Consider the following 21,214-nt stretch of genomic DNA (forward strand, 5'->3'; position numbering starts at 1 on the left):
CTAGCTGGGCTGGAAAGGTTAATGAACCCCCCTACGCCTCACTGTATCAATGTCATATTACTGGGGACTGTGGCCCCAGTTGATCGGTGGTCCCAAATCACATTTCACTAATAGCAGATTCAGCCCCATGGCAGAGCCACAGAGTGAAACAGAGAAACAGACTCCCTGGTGCCTCGCTAATTTGGAAAATCTAGTGTTTCACTACTCCAACGTTCCCTCTCTGCTCTGTGAGGCTGGGAGAGCATCCACATTAGCTGAGTAAACTGATTAAAATATGCTCAAATCATGTAATGATGAATTGTGAGCCATTACGTTTTCTGTTTGGTTTTCAAGTAATGATGCTAAAATGACTGAAATAAAAAGCTGTGATGGAATTGTGGAATAACAAAATACGGTGTGTGTGTGTGTATGTGTGTGTGAATAAATATTTTGATTCTTACACTTACTTACAAGCCATTAACCAACAATGCAGTTCTAAGAACACTTATTTTTCGTAAAACTGCATTGTTGTTTAAGGGCTTGTGAGTAAGCATTTCACTGTTGTTATCGGCGCATGTGACAAATAAAATGTGATGTGATTTGATGTTGTCTGGTGGGTAGACTGTATGGCTTTACTGGATAGCATCTGCTCAATGGTTGTGCTTAGGTATGACACAAAGCAACATGTTTATCTCCTTGGCTACAGTGCAGGGCCCCAGAACACCCATCTGTGAGAGAGAGCACAGAATCATGGAGATTTCACCTGTTCAAATCTAAGCCTTTTATGACTCAGACTAGGAATATTCAGTCATGTCTCTCAGTTTAGAATGTCCTTGAAGCAGAGATCTGTGCAACAGCGTGGAGATTCAAGATTAGAGATAATCTTTGTTGTGTACTTTCATGATTGAAAGGGAGCAGTTAATGGCCTGCCATTGTGCAATTCAAAGTTATTTTCTCAATAAAAATGCTTGTTGTCCTATGAATTCCAATTGGCTACGAGAACACACATTCATGTGAGTTATGTGGAAATGTTCACACACAGGTGTCCACATTGACTATTACACTGACTACATTGCTTCACCTGCCAACTATATATGCTGTATGTCTCTATAAAATAGGCTACCAGGAGTATTACTTTAAAAAGTTAAATGCATGGAGAATATGATCATATGAAGAGTGACGTCAGACTGCATCTTTATATATTCATCATCTGTCCCTGACTGCCGCAACCACATTCTTGAGAACTTTGAGAAAGCAGCCAAACATGAGCTGAACATCGCAGATCTCGTGAAGGCGAGGCTGAGGCTTCGCATGGATTAGAGTCAATGGCAGATTACATCGTGCCTTTTGGAAGAGAAGCAGATTTATGGATTTCGGCAGGTTTCCAAAGTCACTCATCATTATCCAACGGACGGCATATTTTACCCAGACCAACGAATTGAGGAAAACGAAGAATGGGATTGAGGATAACGACTCCGTGGGGGTTTAAGTGTTTCGACAAAATATTACGCAATTAGTTAATATTCCTGATGCAATCATCCTACCACTCAAACTATATGAACTAATTTAGGCGGAATCATTTTCATTTTTCCAAGAAAATAGCTGAAATCAATTTACTCCAAAGTTATCCAACAATTGTTTAATTGGAAACGATGCCAATTGTGCACATGTAATTTCTTGGAGGAACATTTACCTGGTTTTCTGTCGTATTGGGATGTTGGCAGAGGCAGAGTCCGGTTCCACAGGGAGACACCGCAGTCCAGGCGCAGCACAGAAGAAAAACATGCAGTCCCTTGACCCATGGAGATATGGCATATAGGTTCATCTCAAACCGAATCGTGCCATCTTCAAATAGGTTGAGCAAACGATTTATTTTTATATTCACCATTTCATTGTCCTTCACATATTTATGCTACAGCATACTGTTTTGTTGTGGTACAATCATGCCAACCCAGAGTTATGAGGAAAAAAGGTGCCTCCATCACAAGAACGTAGGAAGCAAAAAACTTCTGCAAAAAGATTGCACCGCGGACAGGAGGACTGCTCTGGATGAGACTTTAAACGTGGCACTCACTCACCAAGGATCAAGTCATGCTCGCAACCAAAGTAGAAATTCTGCCTTGCCCATCACTCACAAACGGAGTATTGCCCCATCCGAATATAATATTACTGTTGCACAGAAATATGGAAACAAAAAGTTACCTAACGCACTAATCATCGGGGTGAAGAAGGGCGGCACCAGGGCGGTGCTGGAGTTCATTCGAATTCATCCAGATGTGCGCGCGCTTGGAACAGAGCCCCACTTTTTCGATAGAAACTATGACAGAGGATTGGACTGGTACAGGTACGAAATGTCACGTTGATTTCAATATATAATAAACTAATTTGTCTGTTCATGATATATATTCATTTTCAATATTTTATTTTTTGAACAAGTGCATGCCCCCTACAAAGGAATTTGTCACAATAAAACAGTAGGCTTAGGCTAAGTAGGCTTATAATTTCTTACAACCTAATGTATGTAGGCCTGCCTATGATATAATATAGATAAGCTTGGGTGTATTGCATTTATATCCATTCTATTCCAATGCGTATCTCTGACATTATTAGTCAGCGTTAAAAGTATGTACCAGGGTGTATACTTGACTGTCCCACGATTGTGTTCGTGAAAGTCCATAACGTTTTTCATGATCATTAGGCTAATCCTGTACCTTGTGGGATGGAATAAGTGTGCAGTATATTCCCTCCTCTCTACCGACCACTCTTGTTGGTCGGTTGATAACGATCACTTAGAGATCATTTTTCATAACACAATACAGTAGAGAACACTCATAGATACACTGAGTATAACAACAATTAGGGACACCTTCCTGATATTGAGTTGCAGCCTCAGTTCATCCGGGCATGGACTCTACAAGGTGTCGAAAGCATTCCACAGAGATGTTGGCCCATGTTGACTCCAATGCTTCCCACAGTTGTATCAAGTTGGCTGGATGTCCTTTGAGTGGTGGACAATTTTTGATACACACGGGAAACTGTTGAGCGTGAAAAACCCATCAGCGTTGCTGTTCTTGACACAAACCGGTGCACCTGGCACCTACTACCATACCCCATTCAAAGACACTTAAATATTTTGTCTTGCCCATTCACTCTCTGAATGGCGCACATACACAATCCATGTCTTAAATATCTTAAATATCCTTCCTTATTAATATGTCTCCTCCCCTTCATCTAAAGTAATTGAAGTGGATTTAACAAGTGACGTCAATAAGGGATTATTGCTTTCACCTAGATTCACCTGGTCAGTCTATTTCATGGAAAGTGCAGGTGTTATTCATGTTTTGTATTCTCAGTGTAGATACACTACATTACCAAAAATTGTGTGGACACCTGCTCGTCGAACATCTCATTCCAAAATTCTGGGTATTAATATGGATTTTGGTTCCCCTAATTGCTGCTATAACAACCTCCACTCTTCTGGTAAGACTTGCTTTCATTCAGCCACAAGAGCATTAGTGAGGTTGGGTCGCAGTCACTGTTCCAATTCATCCCTAAAGTGTTCAATGGGGTTGAGGTCAGGGCTCTGTGCAGGCCAGTCAAGTTCTTCCACACTGATCTCGACAAACCTTTTCTGTATGGACCTCGCTTTGTGCATGGGGGCACTGTCATGCTGAAATAGGAAAAGTTCTTCCTCAAACTGTTGCCACAAAGTTGGAAGCACAGAATCGTCTAGAATGTCATTGTATGCTGTAGCGTTAAATTTTCCCTTCACTGGAACAAAGTGGCCTACCCCGAACAATGAAAAACAGCCCTAGACTATTATTCCTCCTCCACCAAACTTTACAGTTGGCACTGTGCATTGGGGCAGGTAGCGTTCTCCTGCCATCTGCCAAACCCAGATTTGTCCGTCGGGCTGCCAGTTGGTGAAGCGTGATTCATCACTCCAGAGAACCCGTTTCCACTGCTCCACCGTGGCGAGCTTTACACCACTCCAGCCGACGCTTGTTATTGCGCATAGTGATCTTAGGCTTGTGTGCGGCTGCTCATCCATGGAAACCCATTTCATGAAGCTCCTGATGAACAGTTATTGTGCTGACATTGCTTCCAGAGGCAGTTTGGAACACGGTAGTGAGTGTTGCAACCGAACACAGATGATTTCTACTCGCTACGCGCTTCAGCACTCAGTGGTCCCGTTCTGTGCGCTTGTGTGGCCTACCACTTTGCGGCTGAGGCGTTGTTGCTCCTAGACGTTGCCACTTCACAATAACAGCAGTTGACCGAGGCAGCTGTAGCAGGGCAGAGATTTGACACACTGACTTGTTGAAAGTCAATAAGCTCTTCAGTAAGGCCATTCTACTGCCAATGTTTTTCTATGGAGATTGCATGGCTGTGCGCTCAATTTTATACACCTGTCAGCAATGGTGTGACTGAAATAGTCAAATCCACTAATTTGAAGGGGGGAGCCACATACCATATAGTGTAGTTTGTGAGACAATTGATCTAAAGCTTTGATTTCCCAAAGCATACAAATACTTCGGAATACCAGAGTAAAAGAAACACTCAAACCGAAAGCAATTGGAATCGTAAGCATGAATCATGCCCCAAATCATGCCCCAAATCCAGGATGAAGTTACTTTGGCTTGATACCCAGGTTGAAATGCCACAGTATAGCTGCAGTGTCGAATTTCAGTAAGTAAACATGCAGATCAACGGTAAAATATATTTTCAGAGGCAGACTTTTAAGAAACTCTCTCCAGCAGAAACATGGCTAATATTGATTAGTGACCTCGGATAAGGTAGGACTCCTCCTGCCTTCCCTCTGACGGGATGCCGCTCCAGTGTACATCGATGAGACGGGACACTGGCGCTGTCTCTTACCCACGAGTCAGACCTTGGATAAAGAAGTCCATAGAAGAGTAATAGCCTTTTCTCATTATTGTGCCTACCCAAACAGTACCGTGCTGGCTTTGATATTTTCCTTTCACATAATCCTTTCCAGCATGGCCAGATCCAGTAAATCTCAGCTCTGCTTGGCTCAGTTGTGTGACTCCACCTGCTCTCGTCTCTTGGCAACCGTAAGACCTTTGCTGAAGATGGTACCTGCATGCCTAAAAGCAGGCATTACACAGGTGTCACATTCTCCTCTCTGGCAGAACATGGTGCCTGTTGAGTGAAACCAAGCAGGGAACTCTCATGGGTCGCATCTACAGTTAGCTGAGAGAGAAAACCCACTGAAACAAAGAATGTGCCATTAGAAAGTGTTCTGTTTTGTAGGAGGTTCTGTCAGACAGGCCACTTTAGTGAAATCACCCAGCAGCTCTCCCTAAGCCCAGTTGGTTGTGGTGTGTGCTCACTGTCCCATCGTAGTGTGAAGGCAGTTATACCTGCTGTGTTTAAGTCAATTGAGTCAGACTCACCCATGGGGAGCTGCTTAAATCAATAAAAAGGACCTGGAGGCATTCAGTTCAGGGCTGAGGACTTGACGTAGCAGTGCTTTTTCACACACTTAGCTCTGGAGGTTAAGAATAGGCCTATAATATAACTGCAATAATGCTAATATTAGACTAATAGAACAGCGGGAAGTTTGTGTGCAGTAGGCTTGTGCCAATATAGTGCCAATATTAGCAGATACTGTATTCATATAATTAGTTTCACGTTAATTATTAATTACACACTCACACTTACGTATCCACCCCCATGCACACACACACACACACACACACACACACACACACACACACACACACACACACACACACACACACACACAGACACACACACACACACACACACACACACACACACACACACACACACACACACACACACACACACACACACACACACACACACACACACACACACACAGGCTCTAAATTCATCAGTACTATTTGGGGACTGATGAATTAAAATGCTACAGAGGCCAGGACCTCGCAACAGTGTCTCTAATCCCCTCTGAAAGCAATTTTAGTTTAGCCACTGACGTCTTGCAATAAGAGCCACATAAATGCCGCCAGTAATGAGACAGATAAATTGGCTGATTAACGTCAGAAGTTCCATACAAATCACCTTTAATAATGTGCTTTAGAGAGTCTTATTTTTCATTTTATTTCAGTCCAAGACATGAGACACCATCCATTTAAATGTAATGGGTGTTTGCTGTATTAGTTCACCTCAGTCATGGTGGCTGAAACTTTATGCAGACGAGAACTAATACGACCTGGTCTCAGCCTTAAATAATACGATTGTCACCATCGTCTAATGAGGCACTGTGATAGACTGTCCTCTATTTTTTATCTTTTTAATTGAGCATTACTTGCATAATCCAACTATTTTCACCCCATTGTAAGTGACAGACCTGTGCGACGACAGTGAAATGGTGCAGTGTTCATTACTTGATCTCCAGAATAGAATAAGACCCATTTGGCCTCATTTAGATTGGATGTGAGTGTCTCTCCATCCCTGTGACTTTATAAGGGGCAGCTGAATCATACATTATACTGCAACCAATTCCGCAACACTTCGGGGACGCGTTTTTCCATTTTCGCACACGATCAAAAAAATAGAACAAATCCGCATCACTTCACACCATCACCATCACAACTTAAAAGGGCATCTCAGCTCTACTGATTTTACAGGAGTCAGACGCACATCAAATAGATTCCCTGAGAAGTGTTCAAATTGTGCAAGAGGCCTCGTAGAATCTGCTTCAGCCAAGAGTATTCTCCAGGTCCACCATTAATTGGCTCAGGGAGGATACTGAGCCCCGGAACTCTAGCGTCAGAAAGGTTGACGAGGACAGAAAGTTGTCTGCTGCTCATTTAACGGAGGGAAGTGCACATTCCACTGGCCCAGGCATCCCTCTCCACTAGTAATGAGGAGTCTTAATCCCGATATAGCTCAGAAACATGTAGCAGTTAACATTAATTACAAAAACAACTCCTCTTGGGAATATCCCCCAAAGACACCATGGCACAGTGAGGTTTTGGTATTAGGATTTTGTATTGAATAAGTCATTAGCTGGAGTTGCCAGCAGCAAGAGACAGAGGTAGTGGTGTTGTGAGTTTCCTACTCAAAGAGACAGGGATAGAGCCTTTACCAACTGTAGGTAACCCAGCTGTACATATATATCATTAAGAGCTGTTGAGAACGGTAGGCCACCCTGGAGGCAAGGCCACACAATGACACTATTCTGAGAGACAGAATCTAACACGGCCATCACCAAATCTATAAATGTGTAATGTGATTAATTAAATGTGTAGTTTTGACTGTATTAAATTTAGTTTGATTAAATGGGGATATGCACAACTCTGTTCAAACTGTACAAACTCTGTTCAAACTGCACAACTGTTCCTGGAGTCTAGTCTAGTTAGTACAATACATAGTATACTATGGTTATACTTTAACTATTTCCGGGATGATCATGGCGCCGAAGGAGATGGCCGCCGTTTTACGATCCCATAACCAATTGTACTATTGTGTATGTTTTTTTTGCGTTACTTGTAACTCATTTTGTACATAAGGTTTCTGCCACCGTGTCTTATGACCGAAAAGAGCATCTTGATATCAGGGCAGCGATTACTCACTCCGTACTGGAGGAATTCATTTTCTCCAACGAGTTGGACAGGAAGGATTTACTCCAGACACCCGACAAGGCCCTCATCCCTGTCATTCGCAGGAGGAAAAGACGGAGATCTCGTGGACGACGGTCCGGGTGCCTTGTAAGGATCCGTCACGGATGTGGCAGGGCTTGCAAACTATTACAGATTACAAAGGGAAGCACAGCCACGAGCTGCCCAGTGACACAGACCTACCAGATTAGCTAAATTACTTATATGCTCGCTTCGAGGCAAGTAACACTGAAATATGCATGAGAGCACCAGCTGTTCCGGAAGACTGTGTGATAACGCTCTCCGTAGCCGATGTGAGTAAGACCTTTAAACAGATCAACATTCACAAGACCGCAGGGCCAGACGGATTGCCAGGACATGTACTCCGAGCATGCGCTGACCAACTGGCAAGTGTCTTCACTGACAGTCTGTAATACCAACATGTTTCAAGCAGACCACCATAGTTCCTGTGCCCAAGAACAGTAGGTAACCTACCTAAATGACTACTGACCTGTAGCACTCACATCTGTAGCCATGAAGTGCTTTGAACGGCTGGTAATGGCTCACATCAAAACCATTATCCCAGAAACCCTAGACCCACTCCAATTTGCATACTGCCCCAACAGATCCACAGATGATGCAATCTCTAATGCACTCAACACTGCCCTTTCTCACCTGGACAAAAGGAACTCCGGTGTGAGAATGCTATTCATTGACTACAGACTTCAACACCATAGTGCCCTCAAAGCTCATCACTAAGCTATGGACCCTGGGACTAAACACCTCCCTCTGCAACTGGATCCTGGACTTTCTGATTGGCCGCCTCCAGGTGGTAAGGGTAGGAAACAACACATCCACCAACACGGGGACCCCTCAGGGGATTGTACTTAGTCCCCTTCTGTTCTCAATGTTCCCTCATGCCTGCATTTCCAGGCATGACTCCAACACCATCATCAATTTTCCCGTTGACACAACAGTGGTAGACCTGATCACCGACAACGATAAGACAGCCTATAGGGAGGAGGTCAGAGACCTGGTCGTGTGGTGCCAGGGCAACAACCTCTCCCTCAACGTGATCAAGACAAAGGTGAACACCCGTCTGGTGTTCAACCTTCCCAAGTTCTCTCACGTCACCCCGCTCCTCCGCTCTCTCCACTGGCTTCCAGTTGAAGCTCGCATCTGCTACAAGACCATGATGCTTGCCTACGGAGCTGTGAGGGGAACGGCACCTCCGTACCTTCAGGCTCTGATCAGGCCCTACACCCAAATAAGGGCACTGCGTTCATCCACCTCTGGCCTGCTCGCCTCCCTACCTCTGAGGAAGTACAGTTCCCGCTCAGCCCAGTCAAAACTGTTCGCTGCTCTGGCACCCCAATGCTGGAACAAACTCCCTCACGACGCCAGGTCAGCGGAGTCACTCACCACCTTCCGGAGACACCTGAAACCCCACCTCTTTAAGGAATACCTAGGATAGGATAAAGTAATCCTTCTAACCCCCCCCCCCCCCTCCCCCCTTAAAAGATTTAGATGCACTATTGTAAAGTGGTTGTTCCACTGGATATCATAAGTTGAATGCACCAATTTCGTAAGTCGCTCTGGATAAGAGCGTTTGCTAAATGACTTAAATGTAATGTAATGTAAATGTGATGACTGTGAACTACAGGAAAAGGAGGACCCGAGCACGCCCTCATTCTCATCGACGGGGCTGTAGTGGACCAGGTTGAGAGCTTTAAGTTCCTTGGTGTCCACATCATCAACAAACTATCCTGGTCTAAACACACTAAGACAGTCGTAAAGAGGGCACGACCCAAGTCTATTCCCCCTCAGGAGACTGAAAAGATTTGGCATGGGTCCTCAGATCCTCAAAAGGTTCTACAGCTGCACCATCGAGAGCATCCTGACTGGTTGCCTCACTGCCTGGTACGGCAACTGCTCGGCCTCCGACCGCAAGGCACTACAGAGGGTAGTGTGTAGGGTCCAGTACATCACTGGAGCCAAGCTTCCTGCCACCCAGAACCTCTATATCAGGCGGTGTCAGAGGAAGGCCCTAAAAATTGTCAAAGACTCCAGCCACCCTAGTCATAGACTGTTCTCTCTGCTACCTCACGACAAGCGGTACCGCTTGTCTAGGTCCAAAAGGCTCCTTAATAGCTTCTACCCCCAAGCCATAAGACTCCTGAACAGCTTATCAAAGGGCCTCCCAGACCCCTCTTTTACACTGCTGCTACTCTCTGTTCATAATCTATGTATAATCACTTTAACTCTTCCTACATGTACATATTACCTCAATTACCTTGACTAACCGGTGCCCCCGCACATTGACTCTGTACCGGTACCCCCGTATATTGTCTCGCTTGTTATTATTTTATTTAAAAAAAAAAAAATTTTACTCATCTATTTTTTACTTAACACTTTAAAAAATGTTATTAACTTCTTAAAGCATTGTTGGTTAAGGGCTTGTAAGTAAGCATTTCACTATAAGGTCTACACCTGTTGCATGTAACAAATACAATTTGATTTGATTTTGAATTGATTCCTTGCAAGCAATATTCCAATATTTCCTATCTCTAGCATATGCCAGGTGTCTTTAGAACCATTTGTATTTCAAATACAGACTGAATGAATATTTGCATTGTGTCATTATGTGTTGGTAATGTTTTCCGTTACTCGCTGCAGTTCAGCAGAAAGCCTTTTGCAAAGACAGACAGGGGGAAATGTGACAGGAGGAAACAAGTTTAAACTGAACAGGATGTGAGGACAGGCTGACATGCACTGAAATAGTTTTGTTTACACTGTGTTTCATTGAAATTGGCAGCTGAGCCGCAGTTAATTAATCTGAAACATTTACACAATTAACTGAAATGCTCATCTGAGGATGTGCAGCTTGCCAGCCATGGATTTTGGTGTCTTCCTGAGAGTGTCTTCATTTTGGGATAGTTGGACACTTTCCCACATCAAAGTCAGACACAGTAACAGCATTTGGTTCGCCTTAATTCAACGCTTTATCGCTTCAGGAGAGCAATTGTCTCTCAACATCCTCAGTGGATTAGAATATTCCAATGTGTTGTCATTTCTGTGAAACACAGTGCACAGCCAACACGACTAAATCAGACATCATTGAGGTCAGACTGATTCTGATTCAGAAATATTTTTTTCCCATACAGACAAACAGGACAGTCCTGATGGAAAAACATAGTTTACTCTGGAAAAGATTGACAAGGTGTGTACACAGCAGATTTGCTTTGTTTCAAATTGAAAAAGACCTGCTGCTGGTTGTCTTGGCGGTTGACTATAACTGATTTCTTGGTCTAGTTAACCAACCAGCTGACCTGGCTTCAGTATTGCTGGGACATTGCTCGGTAACTCTTAATTGACTTCCATTGAGACCAGCTTCCGTCGCTGCTGACTGGTGATTAATGCTTGGACGTCATCCCAGCAGAAATGGGAGTGAGTGAAATATTAATAAGATCATCTTTTCCAGTGGAGACAGAATTACGCTTTTTCCTTCGTACCAGGCGAGGGGAGTAGACTGCAGTTGGTGATGCGGTTGTATAGCGACTCTGGTTTTATCACAGCAATTGTGCGTTAGAACACATGTGTAATTGCAATCGGGGTTGTTTGCAATCGTAACACAACATGGTCTGTACAAATTAACCCTCCTTGTGTCATTGAAGATATGACGTAGCCATACCTTAAACATAGACACATACCGGGGTTTGTAGCAATACTCTATAATGATTTAAAAGCTTTCTCACATACTGGTATTATCTGTCCCTGAATCCTATAACCTTAGATAGAGTATTCCCTGTATTGTTGTGAGATGTAATACAAATTAGAAGATGAAAGGCTTCAGAATGAAAGCAATGGATAAGAGTATGACTGTCTATGTGAATGTGAATATAATTCAGGCCCCGGTAATAGAGGTATGTGAGAAAGCTTTGAAATCCACATACAATACTGTATAACACTACACTTCAACAACATGCTCTTAGCATCCACCAAGAAAGCAGTATAGACATGCTCTAAATCCCAGGCTTTTCCCTGCACTGATCTCACTTCATCTTACGTTCTACAGATCATTTGGAAGTGACCATGATAAGCCATGAGACCTTTGTCATAATTTAATCAGGGGTGTTTTCCAAATAACCCCCGCTCGAGCCGAGGCCGTCCCAACACCACAGATAATGGACACGTTGAAGTCACCACGCTCCCTGTCTCTGGTTAGTAGACAGTAACTCACAAGCTGTGTGTTGTATAATAGGCAGGGTTCGTTATTAGTCTGTGTGATGACAGACACGTTCTGCTCTGCCAGAGATAGGGGCCACTCTCTAAATCTCTCCGTCTGTCTGTCTGTTGCAGGGACGCTGCCTGCTTGTCATGATTGATGGTTTCCAATTTAAATCCCAATCAGATCAGGCCTGGCCTTCGCATTACTGTCCAATCCTCCGACTCATCATAAAGCTGGGTAATTAGTACCATGAGGCCTAGATTAATTCTGTTGAAAACAGTGTGTCACCGCCACAACCTTTGTACTGACAGTGGGCGATAGCTTGAACGTGGAGGATGTGCATACAACACTGAAGAAGGCTAACAAAATCAACAAAGCAGTGGAGGCTGCTGAGGGGAGGACGGCTCACAATAATGTCTGGAACAGAGCAAATGGAATGACATCAAACCATGTTTGATGTGTTTGATACCATTCCACTGATTCCGCTCAAGCCATTACCACGAGCCCGTCCTCCCCAATTAAGGTGCCACCAACCTCCTGTGCTACAAAGGTTTAAGATTAAGCAGAATATTCCATGATTGAGTTATTGACTTAGCCACATCAATACCTGACTCTGTACATCTATTGAAAGATGCTATGCTACATTTTAGCTCAACCTTAGAGATGCTACACATCTTCTCTACATCTATTGAAAGATGCTATGCTACATTTTAGCTCAACCTTAGAGATGCTACACGTGTTCTGTGCATCTATTGAAAGATGCTATGCTACATTTTAGCTCAACCTTAGAGATGCTACACATGTTCTGTGCATCTATTGAAAGATGCTATGCTACATTTTAGCTCAACCTTAGAGATGCTACACATGTTCTGTGCGTCTTTTGAAAGATGCTATGCTACATTTTAGCTCAACCTTAGAGATGCTACACATGTTCTCTACATCTTTTGAAAGATGCTATGCTACATTTTAGCTCAACCTTAGAGATGCTACACATGTTCTGTGCATCTATTGAAAGATGCTATGCTACATTTTAGCTCAACCTTAGAGAGGCCACACATGTTCTGTGCATCTATTGAAAGATGCTATGCTACATTTTAGCTCAACCTTAGAGATGCTACACATGTTCTCTACATCTTTTGAAAGATGCTATGCTACATTTTAGCTCAACCTTAGAGAGGCCACACATGTTCTGTGCATCTATTGAAAGATGCTATGCTACATTTTAGCTCATCCTTAGAGATGCTACAAGTGTTCTGTGAATCTGCCGTCACACACATTCCATTTCGTCCACATCAAAAGACCTGCTAATGACCATACCAAAGTTTTGTATACGCACTACTGTGGTTCACAAGCAAATATTTACTGAGGACTCTTACAATGCACTCAATTCCCTCTTGATTTGAAACATCAATGAAGTTACACTGGCGAGGTTTGGGTTAATTGATTGTGCTGAAGGAGATGATCCAAAGCTGACCTTTACCTGCTGCTACGGTCTGACATGCCTGGTCACGATGGCTACACCCACCCGTAGCACGCGCTCCAGCAGGTGTATCTCACTGATCATCCCTAAAGCCAAAACCTCATTTGGACGCCTTTCCTTACAGTTCTCTGCTGCCTGCGACTGGAACTAATTGCAAAAATCTCTGAAGTTGGAGACTTTTATCTCCCTCAACAACTTTAAAAATCTGCTATCCGAGCAGCTAACCGATCGCTGCAGCTGTACATAGTCCATCTGTAAACTACCCACCCAATTTACCTACCTCACCCCCATACTGCTTTTATTTATTTACTTTTCTGCTCTTTTGCACACCAGTGTCTCTTCTTGCACATGATCATCTGATGATTTATCACTCCAGTGTTAATCTGCTAAATTGTAATTATTCGATTTATTGCCTACCTCATGCCTTTTGCACACATTGTATATAGATTCTTTTTTTTCTACCATGTTATTGACTTGTTTATTGTTTACTCCATGTGTAACTCTGTGTTGTTGTCTGTTCACACTGCTATGCTTTATCTTGGCCAGGTCGCAGTTGCAAATGAGAACTTGTTCTCAACTAGCCTACCTGGTTAAATAAAGGTGAAATAAAACAAATTAAAAAAATATGGCTGGTGCCTGGGTGTCTGTACAATGTTGACTTGCTCAGTGGAGCCACGTTAGCAGCCAGGGAACTTGGCACATCCTTTGGCACTTTTAATGTTACAGTATGCCAGACATGATTTTTCTCAACACATCTGTCAGGAGGGGGATATTAAATACACACGTGTGTTTTTACCGGTGAGGGGGGAATTGCTATCTCTTTGCAATCTTGTGAGCACTGGGCACATTTACAATGTTGGGATAGATCCTCCACACCTCGATTCATTTTAACAGAGTGATTAAAATGTCACAGCCAAGCCTGTAACGCATCCTGACTCCTCTCAGAGTTTCACCAATAACCTGAACAGGAGACGGCTGTAAATTACTCCAGTCAATTTTGTTCCAGCTCACAGGTTCCGGATGATGATCAGAGCAGGGAGCCCATCCATCTCTCTACAACTTTGATTCATGACACAAAATGCCAGTTACTACCAGCTTTATAGATATGTGTGTGTGTGTGTGTGTGTGTGTGTGTGTGTGTGTGTGTGTGTGTGTGTGTGTGTGTGTGTGTGTGTGTGTGTGTGTGTGTGTGTGTGTGTGTGTGTGTGTGTGCGTGGGTGCGTGTGTGTGTGGGGGGGGGGGGGTGTACTTTATGTGTCAAAATGTGTACTAATGGTTAATTCTACGGGGTTATCTGATATGATTTACAATATATCATCTACCAGCATTCTCCACTGTAACTTAGTCCCAAAGCTCCAAAAAGCTCGTCGGTATTGAGAGCTGGAGTGATCATGGTGACCCTATCCTTTTGAGAGTAGGCCTACCGAGCGACAATGAAGGCTTTCAGAAAGCTACACTACTGAAGGTGCTCGCTGTTCTCTTCAACCACCATAGGGTGTCAGGACAGAATACGCTGCTGCTAAATGGCTTACAACATGTCACAGTAACCGTGGCATATTACAAATACAGCCTCCTCCTGTCCTCTCTTATGCCACAAGCACCTCCACTGAAAAAGGCAGGCATCTAAATACAGGGAGGCCAACGCAATTGAATGTTTTGTAATCATGTGGATGGGCTTTAATTTATAATAATCAATATCTGTAAAACAAATGTTAGTTCAATATAAAAAACTACAGAGAACAGCAGATGGACCATTTATTTTATCAATGTAATTTATTAGATCTGAGAGGGTAAATTCATTTCTCAAATACATGACATGGATTAAATCCCAGCTGATTTGAGAATGTACGCACAACGTGTAGGCCTACACTGTGGAAGTGCAGATTATGTTCATGCTAATTCCACCAATGTAATTAAAACCAGGTTAATAAAACAGTGGTAAAGCTGTCCCTGACAAGTTGTTAACGTTTACTGATAAAGAGAAGGGGGGAATAATCTAAAGAGCAAATGTACATGCGTATCTCATCACTCCAATCATGGACAAATAAAGTTCGATTCAAGCTAGGTTTCTGTTTAACCAAACCCGGGACTCAGCAAACCCAGTAGATAATGTGAGCATGTCATGTTGTTCTTGTGCTCCCCAAAATGCACATGTTCATCTTTAGGCAGTGGATCATTGTTGTCTTGTACTTGGAAAATGGAGAATGTAATTGGTTGTGTGAAGTAAGAGCATCCCATGAATGATATGTTCCATTATGGCTTTCTCTATGGGAAGCTGCACAAAACCTGTTTGTGTCCTGGTCTCGTCTGAAACCTTGGTGGATTAAATAAAGTTATAGGAGGTGATGGTTTGTCTTTCATTCCTAATCGACAAGAAATGCACCTCTTGGTGGCAGTTGGGAAATGCTACGGAGTACACTAAAGCTAGTACAGCACCAACACTCCTTCTCATCAGCAAAAAAGTGACCATTTCAGATCTTGTTCCTTCTGCGTTCAGCTCCTGCACCAGGCAACAGGGGAAGTGTTAGACTGTCCATAACACCATCCTGGGTGTTGGTTGTGTGGATGTTTTAAAAAAGGTTTATGTAATATGCCTAATTGCAGCTATTTCTTTTAACAGTGTTGGTGAGAATTGTCAAACCGAAAAGGGTAGCATTTGAAATTATATAACCCAACAGTGTTGGAATGTCTGTAGCTTTCTCCGTGAGATTATATAGGTCCCTAAAATTCCATCAACGCAATAATACATGTATGATGATGGCAGTGTGAAGACAGAGGAAGAATATGCTATACTAAAGGTTTAAGGCTGATGTAACTAAGTTGGGACTCCATCACATAGCACCTGAGATATACAGTAGTAGCATGCTTTTAGCGTACTGTAAAGCTGTTTTCTGGGGATGGTGCTACTGCTGTTCTGTTCCTTCCATCCCATGGAAGATTAATGATTGCCTGTGGCCCTAAACTGGTAAGGCTAACTGAGACACCCAGCAGAACAGCACAGGATTCATAAATCAAGCTAAACTGATCAATATAACTCAGACTGTTAAGGTACACTACATTACCAAAAGTATGTGGACACCTTCAAGCCAAACATCTCATTCCAAAATCATAGGCATTAATATGGAGTTGGTCTCCCCCTTTGCTGCTATAACAGCCTCCACTCTTCTGGGAAGGCTTTCCAATAGATGTTGGAACATTGCTGCGGGGACTTGCTTCCATTCAGCCACAAGAGCATTGGTGAGGTCGGGCAGTGATATTGGGGCGATTAGGCCTGGCTCGCAGTCGGTATACCAATTCATCCCAAAGGTGTTCGATGGGGTTGAGGTCAGGGATCTGAGCAGGACAGTCAAGTTCTTCCACAAAGATCTTGACACACCATTTCTGTATTGCCATGCAGAAACAGGAAAGGGCCTTCCCCAAACTGTTGCCACAAAGTCGGAAGCACAGAATCATCAGTCACAGACATAAAGTTACTATTATATTTACTGTATCAGTTTTAGTGCAAGAATGGTTTTGGGAGAAACTGCTCGATGCACTTTAGGTGGGCTCTATCCATGTTAATGTTCAAAGGTTTCTCGAAACAAGGTCCTGACCTGGAGGGAAGAAGCATTTTACTGGATCTAGAGCTTGTATTATGGATACACAATGGGTGGACCAGAAGCATGTTGGGAAAGCCAGAAGACACATTTCTGTTCTAACCAATGGACAATAATGTTGTATTCAAATGTAGGATGTAATTGGATCTTAGAACTATTCAGGCCTCCCGAGTGGTACAGCGGTGTAAGGCACTGCATTGCAGTGCTAGAGGCGTTACTGCAGACCCGGGTTCATTCCTGGGCTGTGCCACAACCGGCCGTGGCCGGGAGTCCCATAGGACGGCGCACAATTGGCCCAGCGTTGTTTGGGTTAGGGGAGGGTTTGGCCGGTGGGGTACTTGGCTCTAGTCTATTCCTCCTTGTTTAAATACAACTTTTGCATAACCCAGGTTTTAAACAGGAATGATGCATTTCTTAACTCCCATTGCTCGAATCATGAAAGGAAATTTCCAGAGAAATGTCAGTCTCTACATTTTCTTGGGAAATATCAGAACACCAGTCTTTACTTTGCTGTGCATAGTTTAAATAGATATGAGAAAAACTTGCATTTCCCCAGAAACTTTATGAAAATGATGACCTATTTAGTGTGACCCAGATTTTCCCAAGTATTTTTTTCTGTTGGATGTCCTTAATGCAGGTGATTGTGATTTATGAACACCAGTCTAAAATGTGATTGGATGATTTCCCTCCAGCCCTCAGCATCACTGTAACCCTGGAGATAGGGAACATGAGTTGTTTTCATGAAACCTTTTCAGCTATCGAAGTGGATAACAATTTCTGCAAGACAATTAAATTGCTTTACTATTCTATCCCCTTGTATAGTACTAATACAATGGATTCCAGGCATAAAAAATACATTTTAAATCTATGTTTTTCTCTTTCTGCCTTTCCCTATTTAGAGGACTAATGCCACGGACTCTAGACAGCCAAATCACCTTGGAGAAAACCCCCAGCTACTTTGTGACACGAGAGGCTCCCAGACGCATCGCCAGTATGTCCCCCAACACCAAGCTGATTGTGGTGGTGCGTAACCCAGTCACCAGGGCCATCTCAGACTACACACAGACTCTGTCCAAGAAGCCGGACATCCCAACCTTCGAGGAGCTGGCCTTCCAGAACCGGAGCCAGGGTCTGGTAGACACCTCATGGAATGCTATCCGCATAGGGATGTACATCCTCCACCTAGAGAACTGGTTGCAGTACTTTCGCCTCTCCCAGATCCACTTTGTGAGCGGCGAGCGGCTGATCACGGACCCGGCGGGGGAGCTGGGCCGCGTCCAGGACTTCTTGGGTCTCAAACGCATCATCACAGACAAGCACTTCTACTTTAACCGAACCAAAGGCTTCCCTTGCCTGAAGAAGCCGGAGAGCAGCAGCCAGCCCCGCTGCCTGGGCAAGTCAAAGGGTAGAACTCATGTGCAGATAGACCGAGAGGTCATTGAGCAGCTCCGGGACTTTTATAGGCCTTTTAATATCAAATTCTATGAGATGGTGGGGCAAGACTTTAGGTGGGATTGAGAATCTGATTTTAAAAAAGCAGGTGATATGTGCTTATTGAAATGGATACCTCAGTGGAGTCATTCGAATGAGGACAAGTAAATCCAATTTCTCTTCATGTTTGAAAATACAGTGCGAGTTTAACAAGGTGTGTGTAATCTGCCTCTAACTTTAAAACCTTTGATATAATTTCCTAGTTCCTACTTTAACATCATGCCGGTTTTGTTAACCAAATAAAAGAGAAAGATATGCTGCCATGCCATTTAATCTCACAATTAGTATTCGTCATGCCCCGAATTGTGTTTCTTCACAAAGGCCTGTTACTTTTGCAACACTGTACCATGTCAATCGTTCCAACTCAATGGACAACAATAAAGAGTATAGAGACAGCTGAGATTTGTTGTAACATGTCTGTCCTATGCTACAGTATGATCACAGACATGACAAAGCTATAGTATGTGAACTTGGCATAAAATGTGTATCATAAAGGCATTCTGGCAAATTGAGACAATAATGAATGTAAAAATGGTTAATGGATGCCCTCATGCATATTATCGTATCAAATCATGGGCATTATGATGATAATTGGAAGCATTTGTCTTTTCAGCTTCACACAGAGAAGAGGTAGAGTGTAATGGAAAGACATAGACGAAGATGTGGAGTTGAACTACAGAGCAAAGTGAGCTCTTCATCCAAGGCAGCATGTAGAAAAATAGCCAATGTTTTTACTCTGCCTTTTGAGAAATTAGGAATGGCTTGATTAAAGACGCTAAACTAAGAAGCTCCCAAACAAGCAGATTCAGATTGAATAATGTAAGTTGAGTACTGCAGTCTTGGTTAAATGTTTTAAGGCAGAACTTGTGTACTAACATTGCCCAAACAGTACATAGAAGTACACGAATTACAGAGCGTTACATCTAATTTAACCCTTACAAAGCGTTTGCAAATTTGGGGATGTAATAAATGCCCAGTATTCCTAGTTTAATTGCAATCATAAGGGTTGTAAAATAACCACCTCCATGTAACATTGACGCATAGAACCAATGCATATTTTACATATTTATTACATATTCATAGCAGCAGCATAAAAACTGTGTTGTTCCTTCCACGGCATGTCCGTCATGAACACGAGGGGAGACAGAGTGCTGGTTTCAAGCGCAGGGCGCAGCAAGTGATAATTGAAAAGGACCACAGGAGGAGGCAGGTAGCTGGGTCCAGGGGCAGGCAAAAGGTCATACACATGGGGTCCAAAAGGGCAACAGTACAGGCAGGGAAAAGGCTAGTAACGTTGTCCGGGAGATCAGGCAATAGGTAGATAACAGGAAATCCGATAGGCTAAAGTACAGGCAGGGAATAGGCAAAAGGCGTCGTCAATGAGGCAGGCAAAAACTATCATACACGGGAGGTGTAAATCACGGGAAAAACAGCGTTCCGAAGACATGTATCACAAAACAAGCAATACCTCACAGTAGTGGGGTGCAAAGAACTGAACTAAATAGTGTGTGATAATGACCTACAGGTGTCTGAACAGGTGATTAGAATTCAGGTGACTGGGATCTGGAGAGTGAGCTGCGTTCAGGGGACCTACGTGCCATAGCACTATTTAAAATGTTGCTTAGGGCCCCCAAAAGGCTAGGGCTGGCTCTGACTGCATGTGTGGGTATGGATATGGGTATGCAGACCTGCGAGCCTCTGCAGCCCCCACCCCCATCAAAGTTTCCCATCCCTAATTTAAATTGTCATTTGTGATACTCTCCATTAATTCTTGATTAACATACCAATGCTTGTCTACCCCTGCCTGCTACTTTGTGAGCCACCACCGTACACACTGATACGCTGAGCAGTTTAGCAATGAGCTCAACTTTATCTAACCACAGTTGATTACAACTTTTTTTCCTCCCAGAATGCATTTGGCTTGACTACAGAGCACTGAGAGAAAGTTATTTCCCGGTTTGGTGCGATTGCATTGCAGACAGAAATAATGATCCATCCTGTACAAAGAAAACAGACGTATGGGATTTCTAGCTGACTTGTAGCAGCCATGCAAGGAACACACCTCACATAATGTTTATGGGTAACTATTCCCAGATGGTTGACAATAAAGAGGAGTGTGTGAGAATGTATCACCATGGTAATGTACAGAAATCTGTCTACAGCCTGAAATCTGAGGCTCATATATTATCCCTTGTGTGTTCTATTTCTTCCCTGTCATTCAAATAGACTGTATTGACAGTGAACCTCAGAACTGTCCTTTAGCCACTACAGTCAGCATAGTGAACTGGTATGGTCATAGGCAAAATGGCATCTTTCCCAGGCCTACTCTACTGTGCTCTCCACATCAGGTATTGAATGGACATGATCATGGGAGAAGTAACAGTCCAATTACCTCCAATGGCCAGGCTAACCTTCAAAAGAAATACCAAGGAGCAAACAGGCTGCTGTTGTAAATGTCATGAACTTTGAAAAGACTGAGGCAAGTTTTGCTACAGCGTTTACCAGGCAATGTCAGGCAGTACATGATCAATTCCAATGGATTCATTGTTTCATTTCGTCAAACCCTTCACTGTCAGGACAGCTTTTGAATGAAAAAACAATATACTTGCAGGACAGCAGAGTTGATACCGGTTTACTGAAACTTCTTTTACCTTACCAGACAGGAAATCCCATTGTGATTTCAAGGGGGACCCGAAACTTCATGAACTTTACAGAATTGATGTCTGCTCTCGGCAGTGTTAAATAAACAACTGTTAAAAGAGAGAAATGAAGAGGGTTGTACAGTCCCAGGGTGTGCTGTATGCTCATCTCTGAAATTATATTGGTTATG

At 43.2% G+C, this 21,214-nt stretch overlaps 1 protein-coding gene across 1 annotated transcript; it reads left to right on the top strand.

Moving 5' to 3' along the window:
• The first annotated feature begins 1,170 nt into the window (after positions 1 to 1,170).
• Positions 1,171 to 18,786, top strand: LOC129833078 (heparan sulfate glucosamine 3-O-sulfotransferase 2-like). Its single transcript, XM_055897363.1, has 2 exons — positions 1,171 to 2,323; positions 17,793 to 18,786. Exons 1-2 carry the CDS (start codon positions 1,788 to 1,790, stop codon positions 18,409 to 18,411), a joined length of 1,155 nt encoding a protein of 384 aa, XP_055753338.1. The 5' UTR covers positions 1,171 to 1,787; the 3' UTR covers positions 18,412 to 18,786.
• The last annotated feature ends 2,428 nt before the right edge of the window (positions 18,787 to 21,214 follow it).

The sequence above is a fragment of the Salvelinus fontinalis genome, chromosome 34, assembly GCF_029448725.1.
Source record: "Salvelinus fontinalis isolate EN_2023a chromosome 34, ASM2944872v1, whole genome shotgun sequence".
Classification (NCBI taxonomy): Eukaryota; Metazoa; Chordata; class Actinopteri; order Salmoniformes; family Salmonidae; genus Salvelinus; species Salvelinus fontinalis.

Bases quoted from the DNA above. Each gene is read 5' to 3' on its own strand.
- LOC129833078 (XM_055897363.1), top strand. From the start codon at position 1,788: ATGGCATATAGGTTCATCTCAAACCGAATCGTGCCATCTTCAAATAGG. The intron at 2,324-17,792 runs GTACGAAATGTC...TTCCCTATTTAG, and splicing joins AGAGGATTGGACTGGTACAG to AGGACTAATGCCACGGACTC.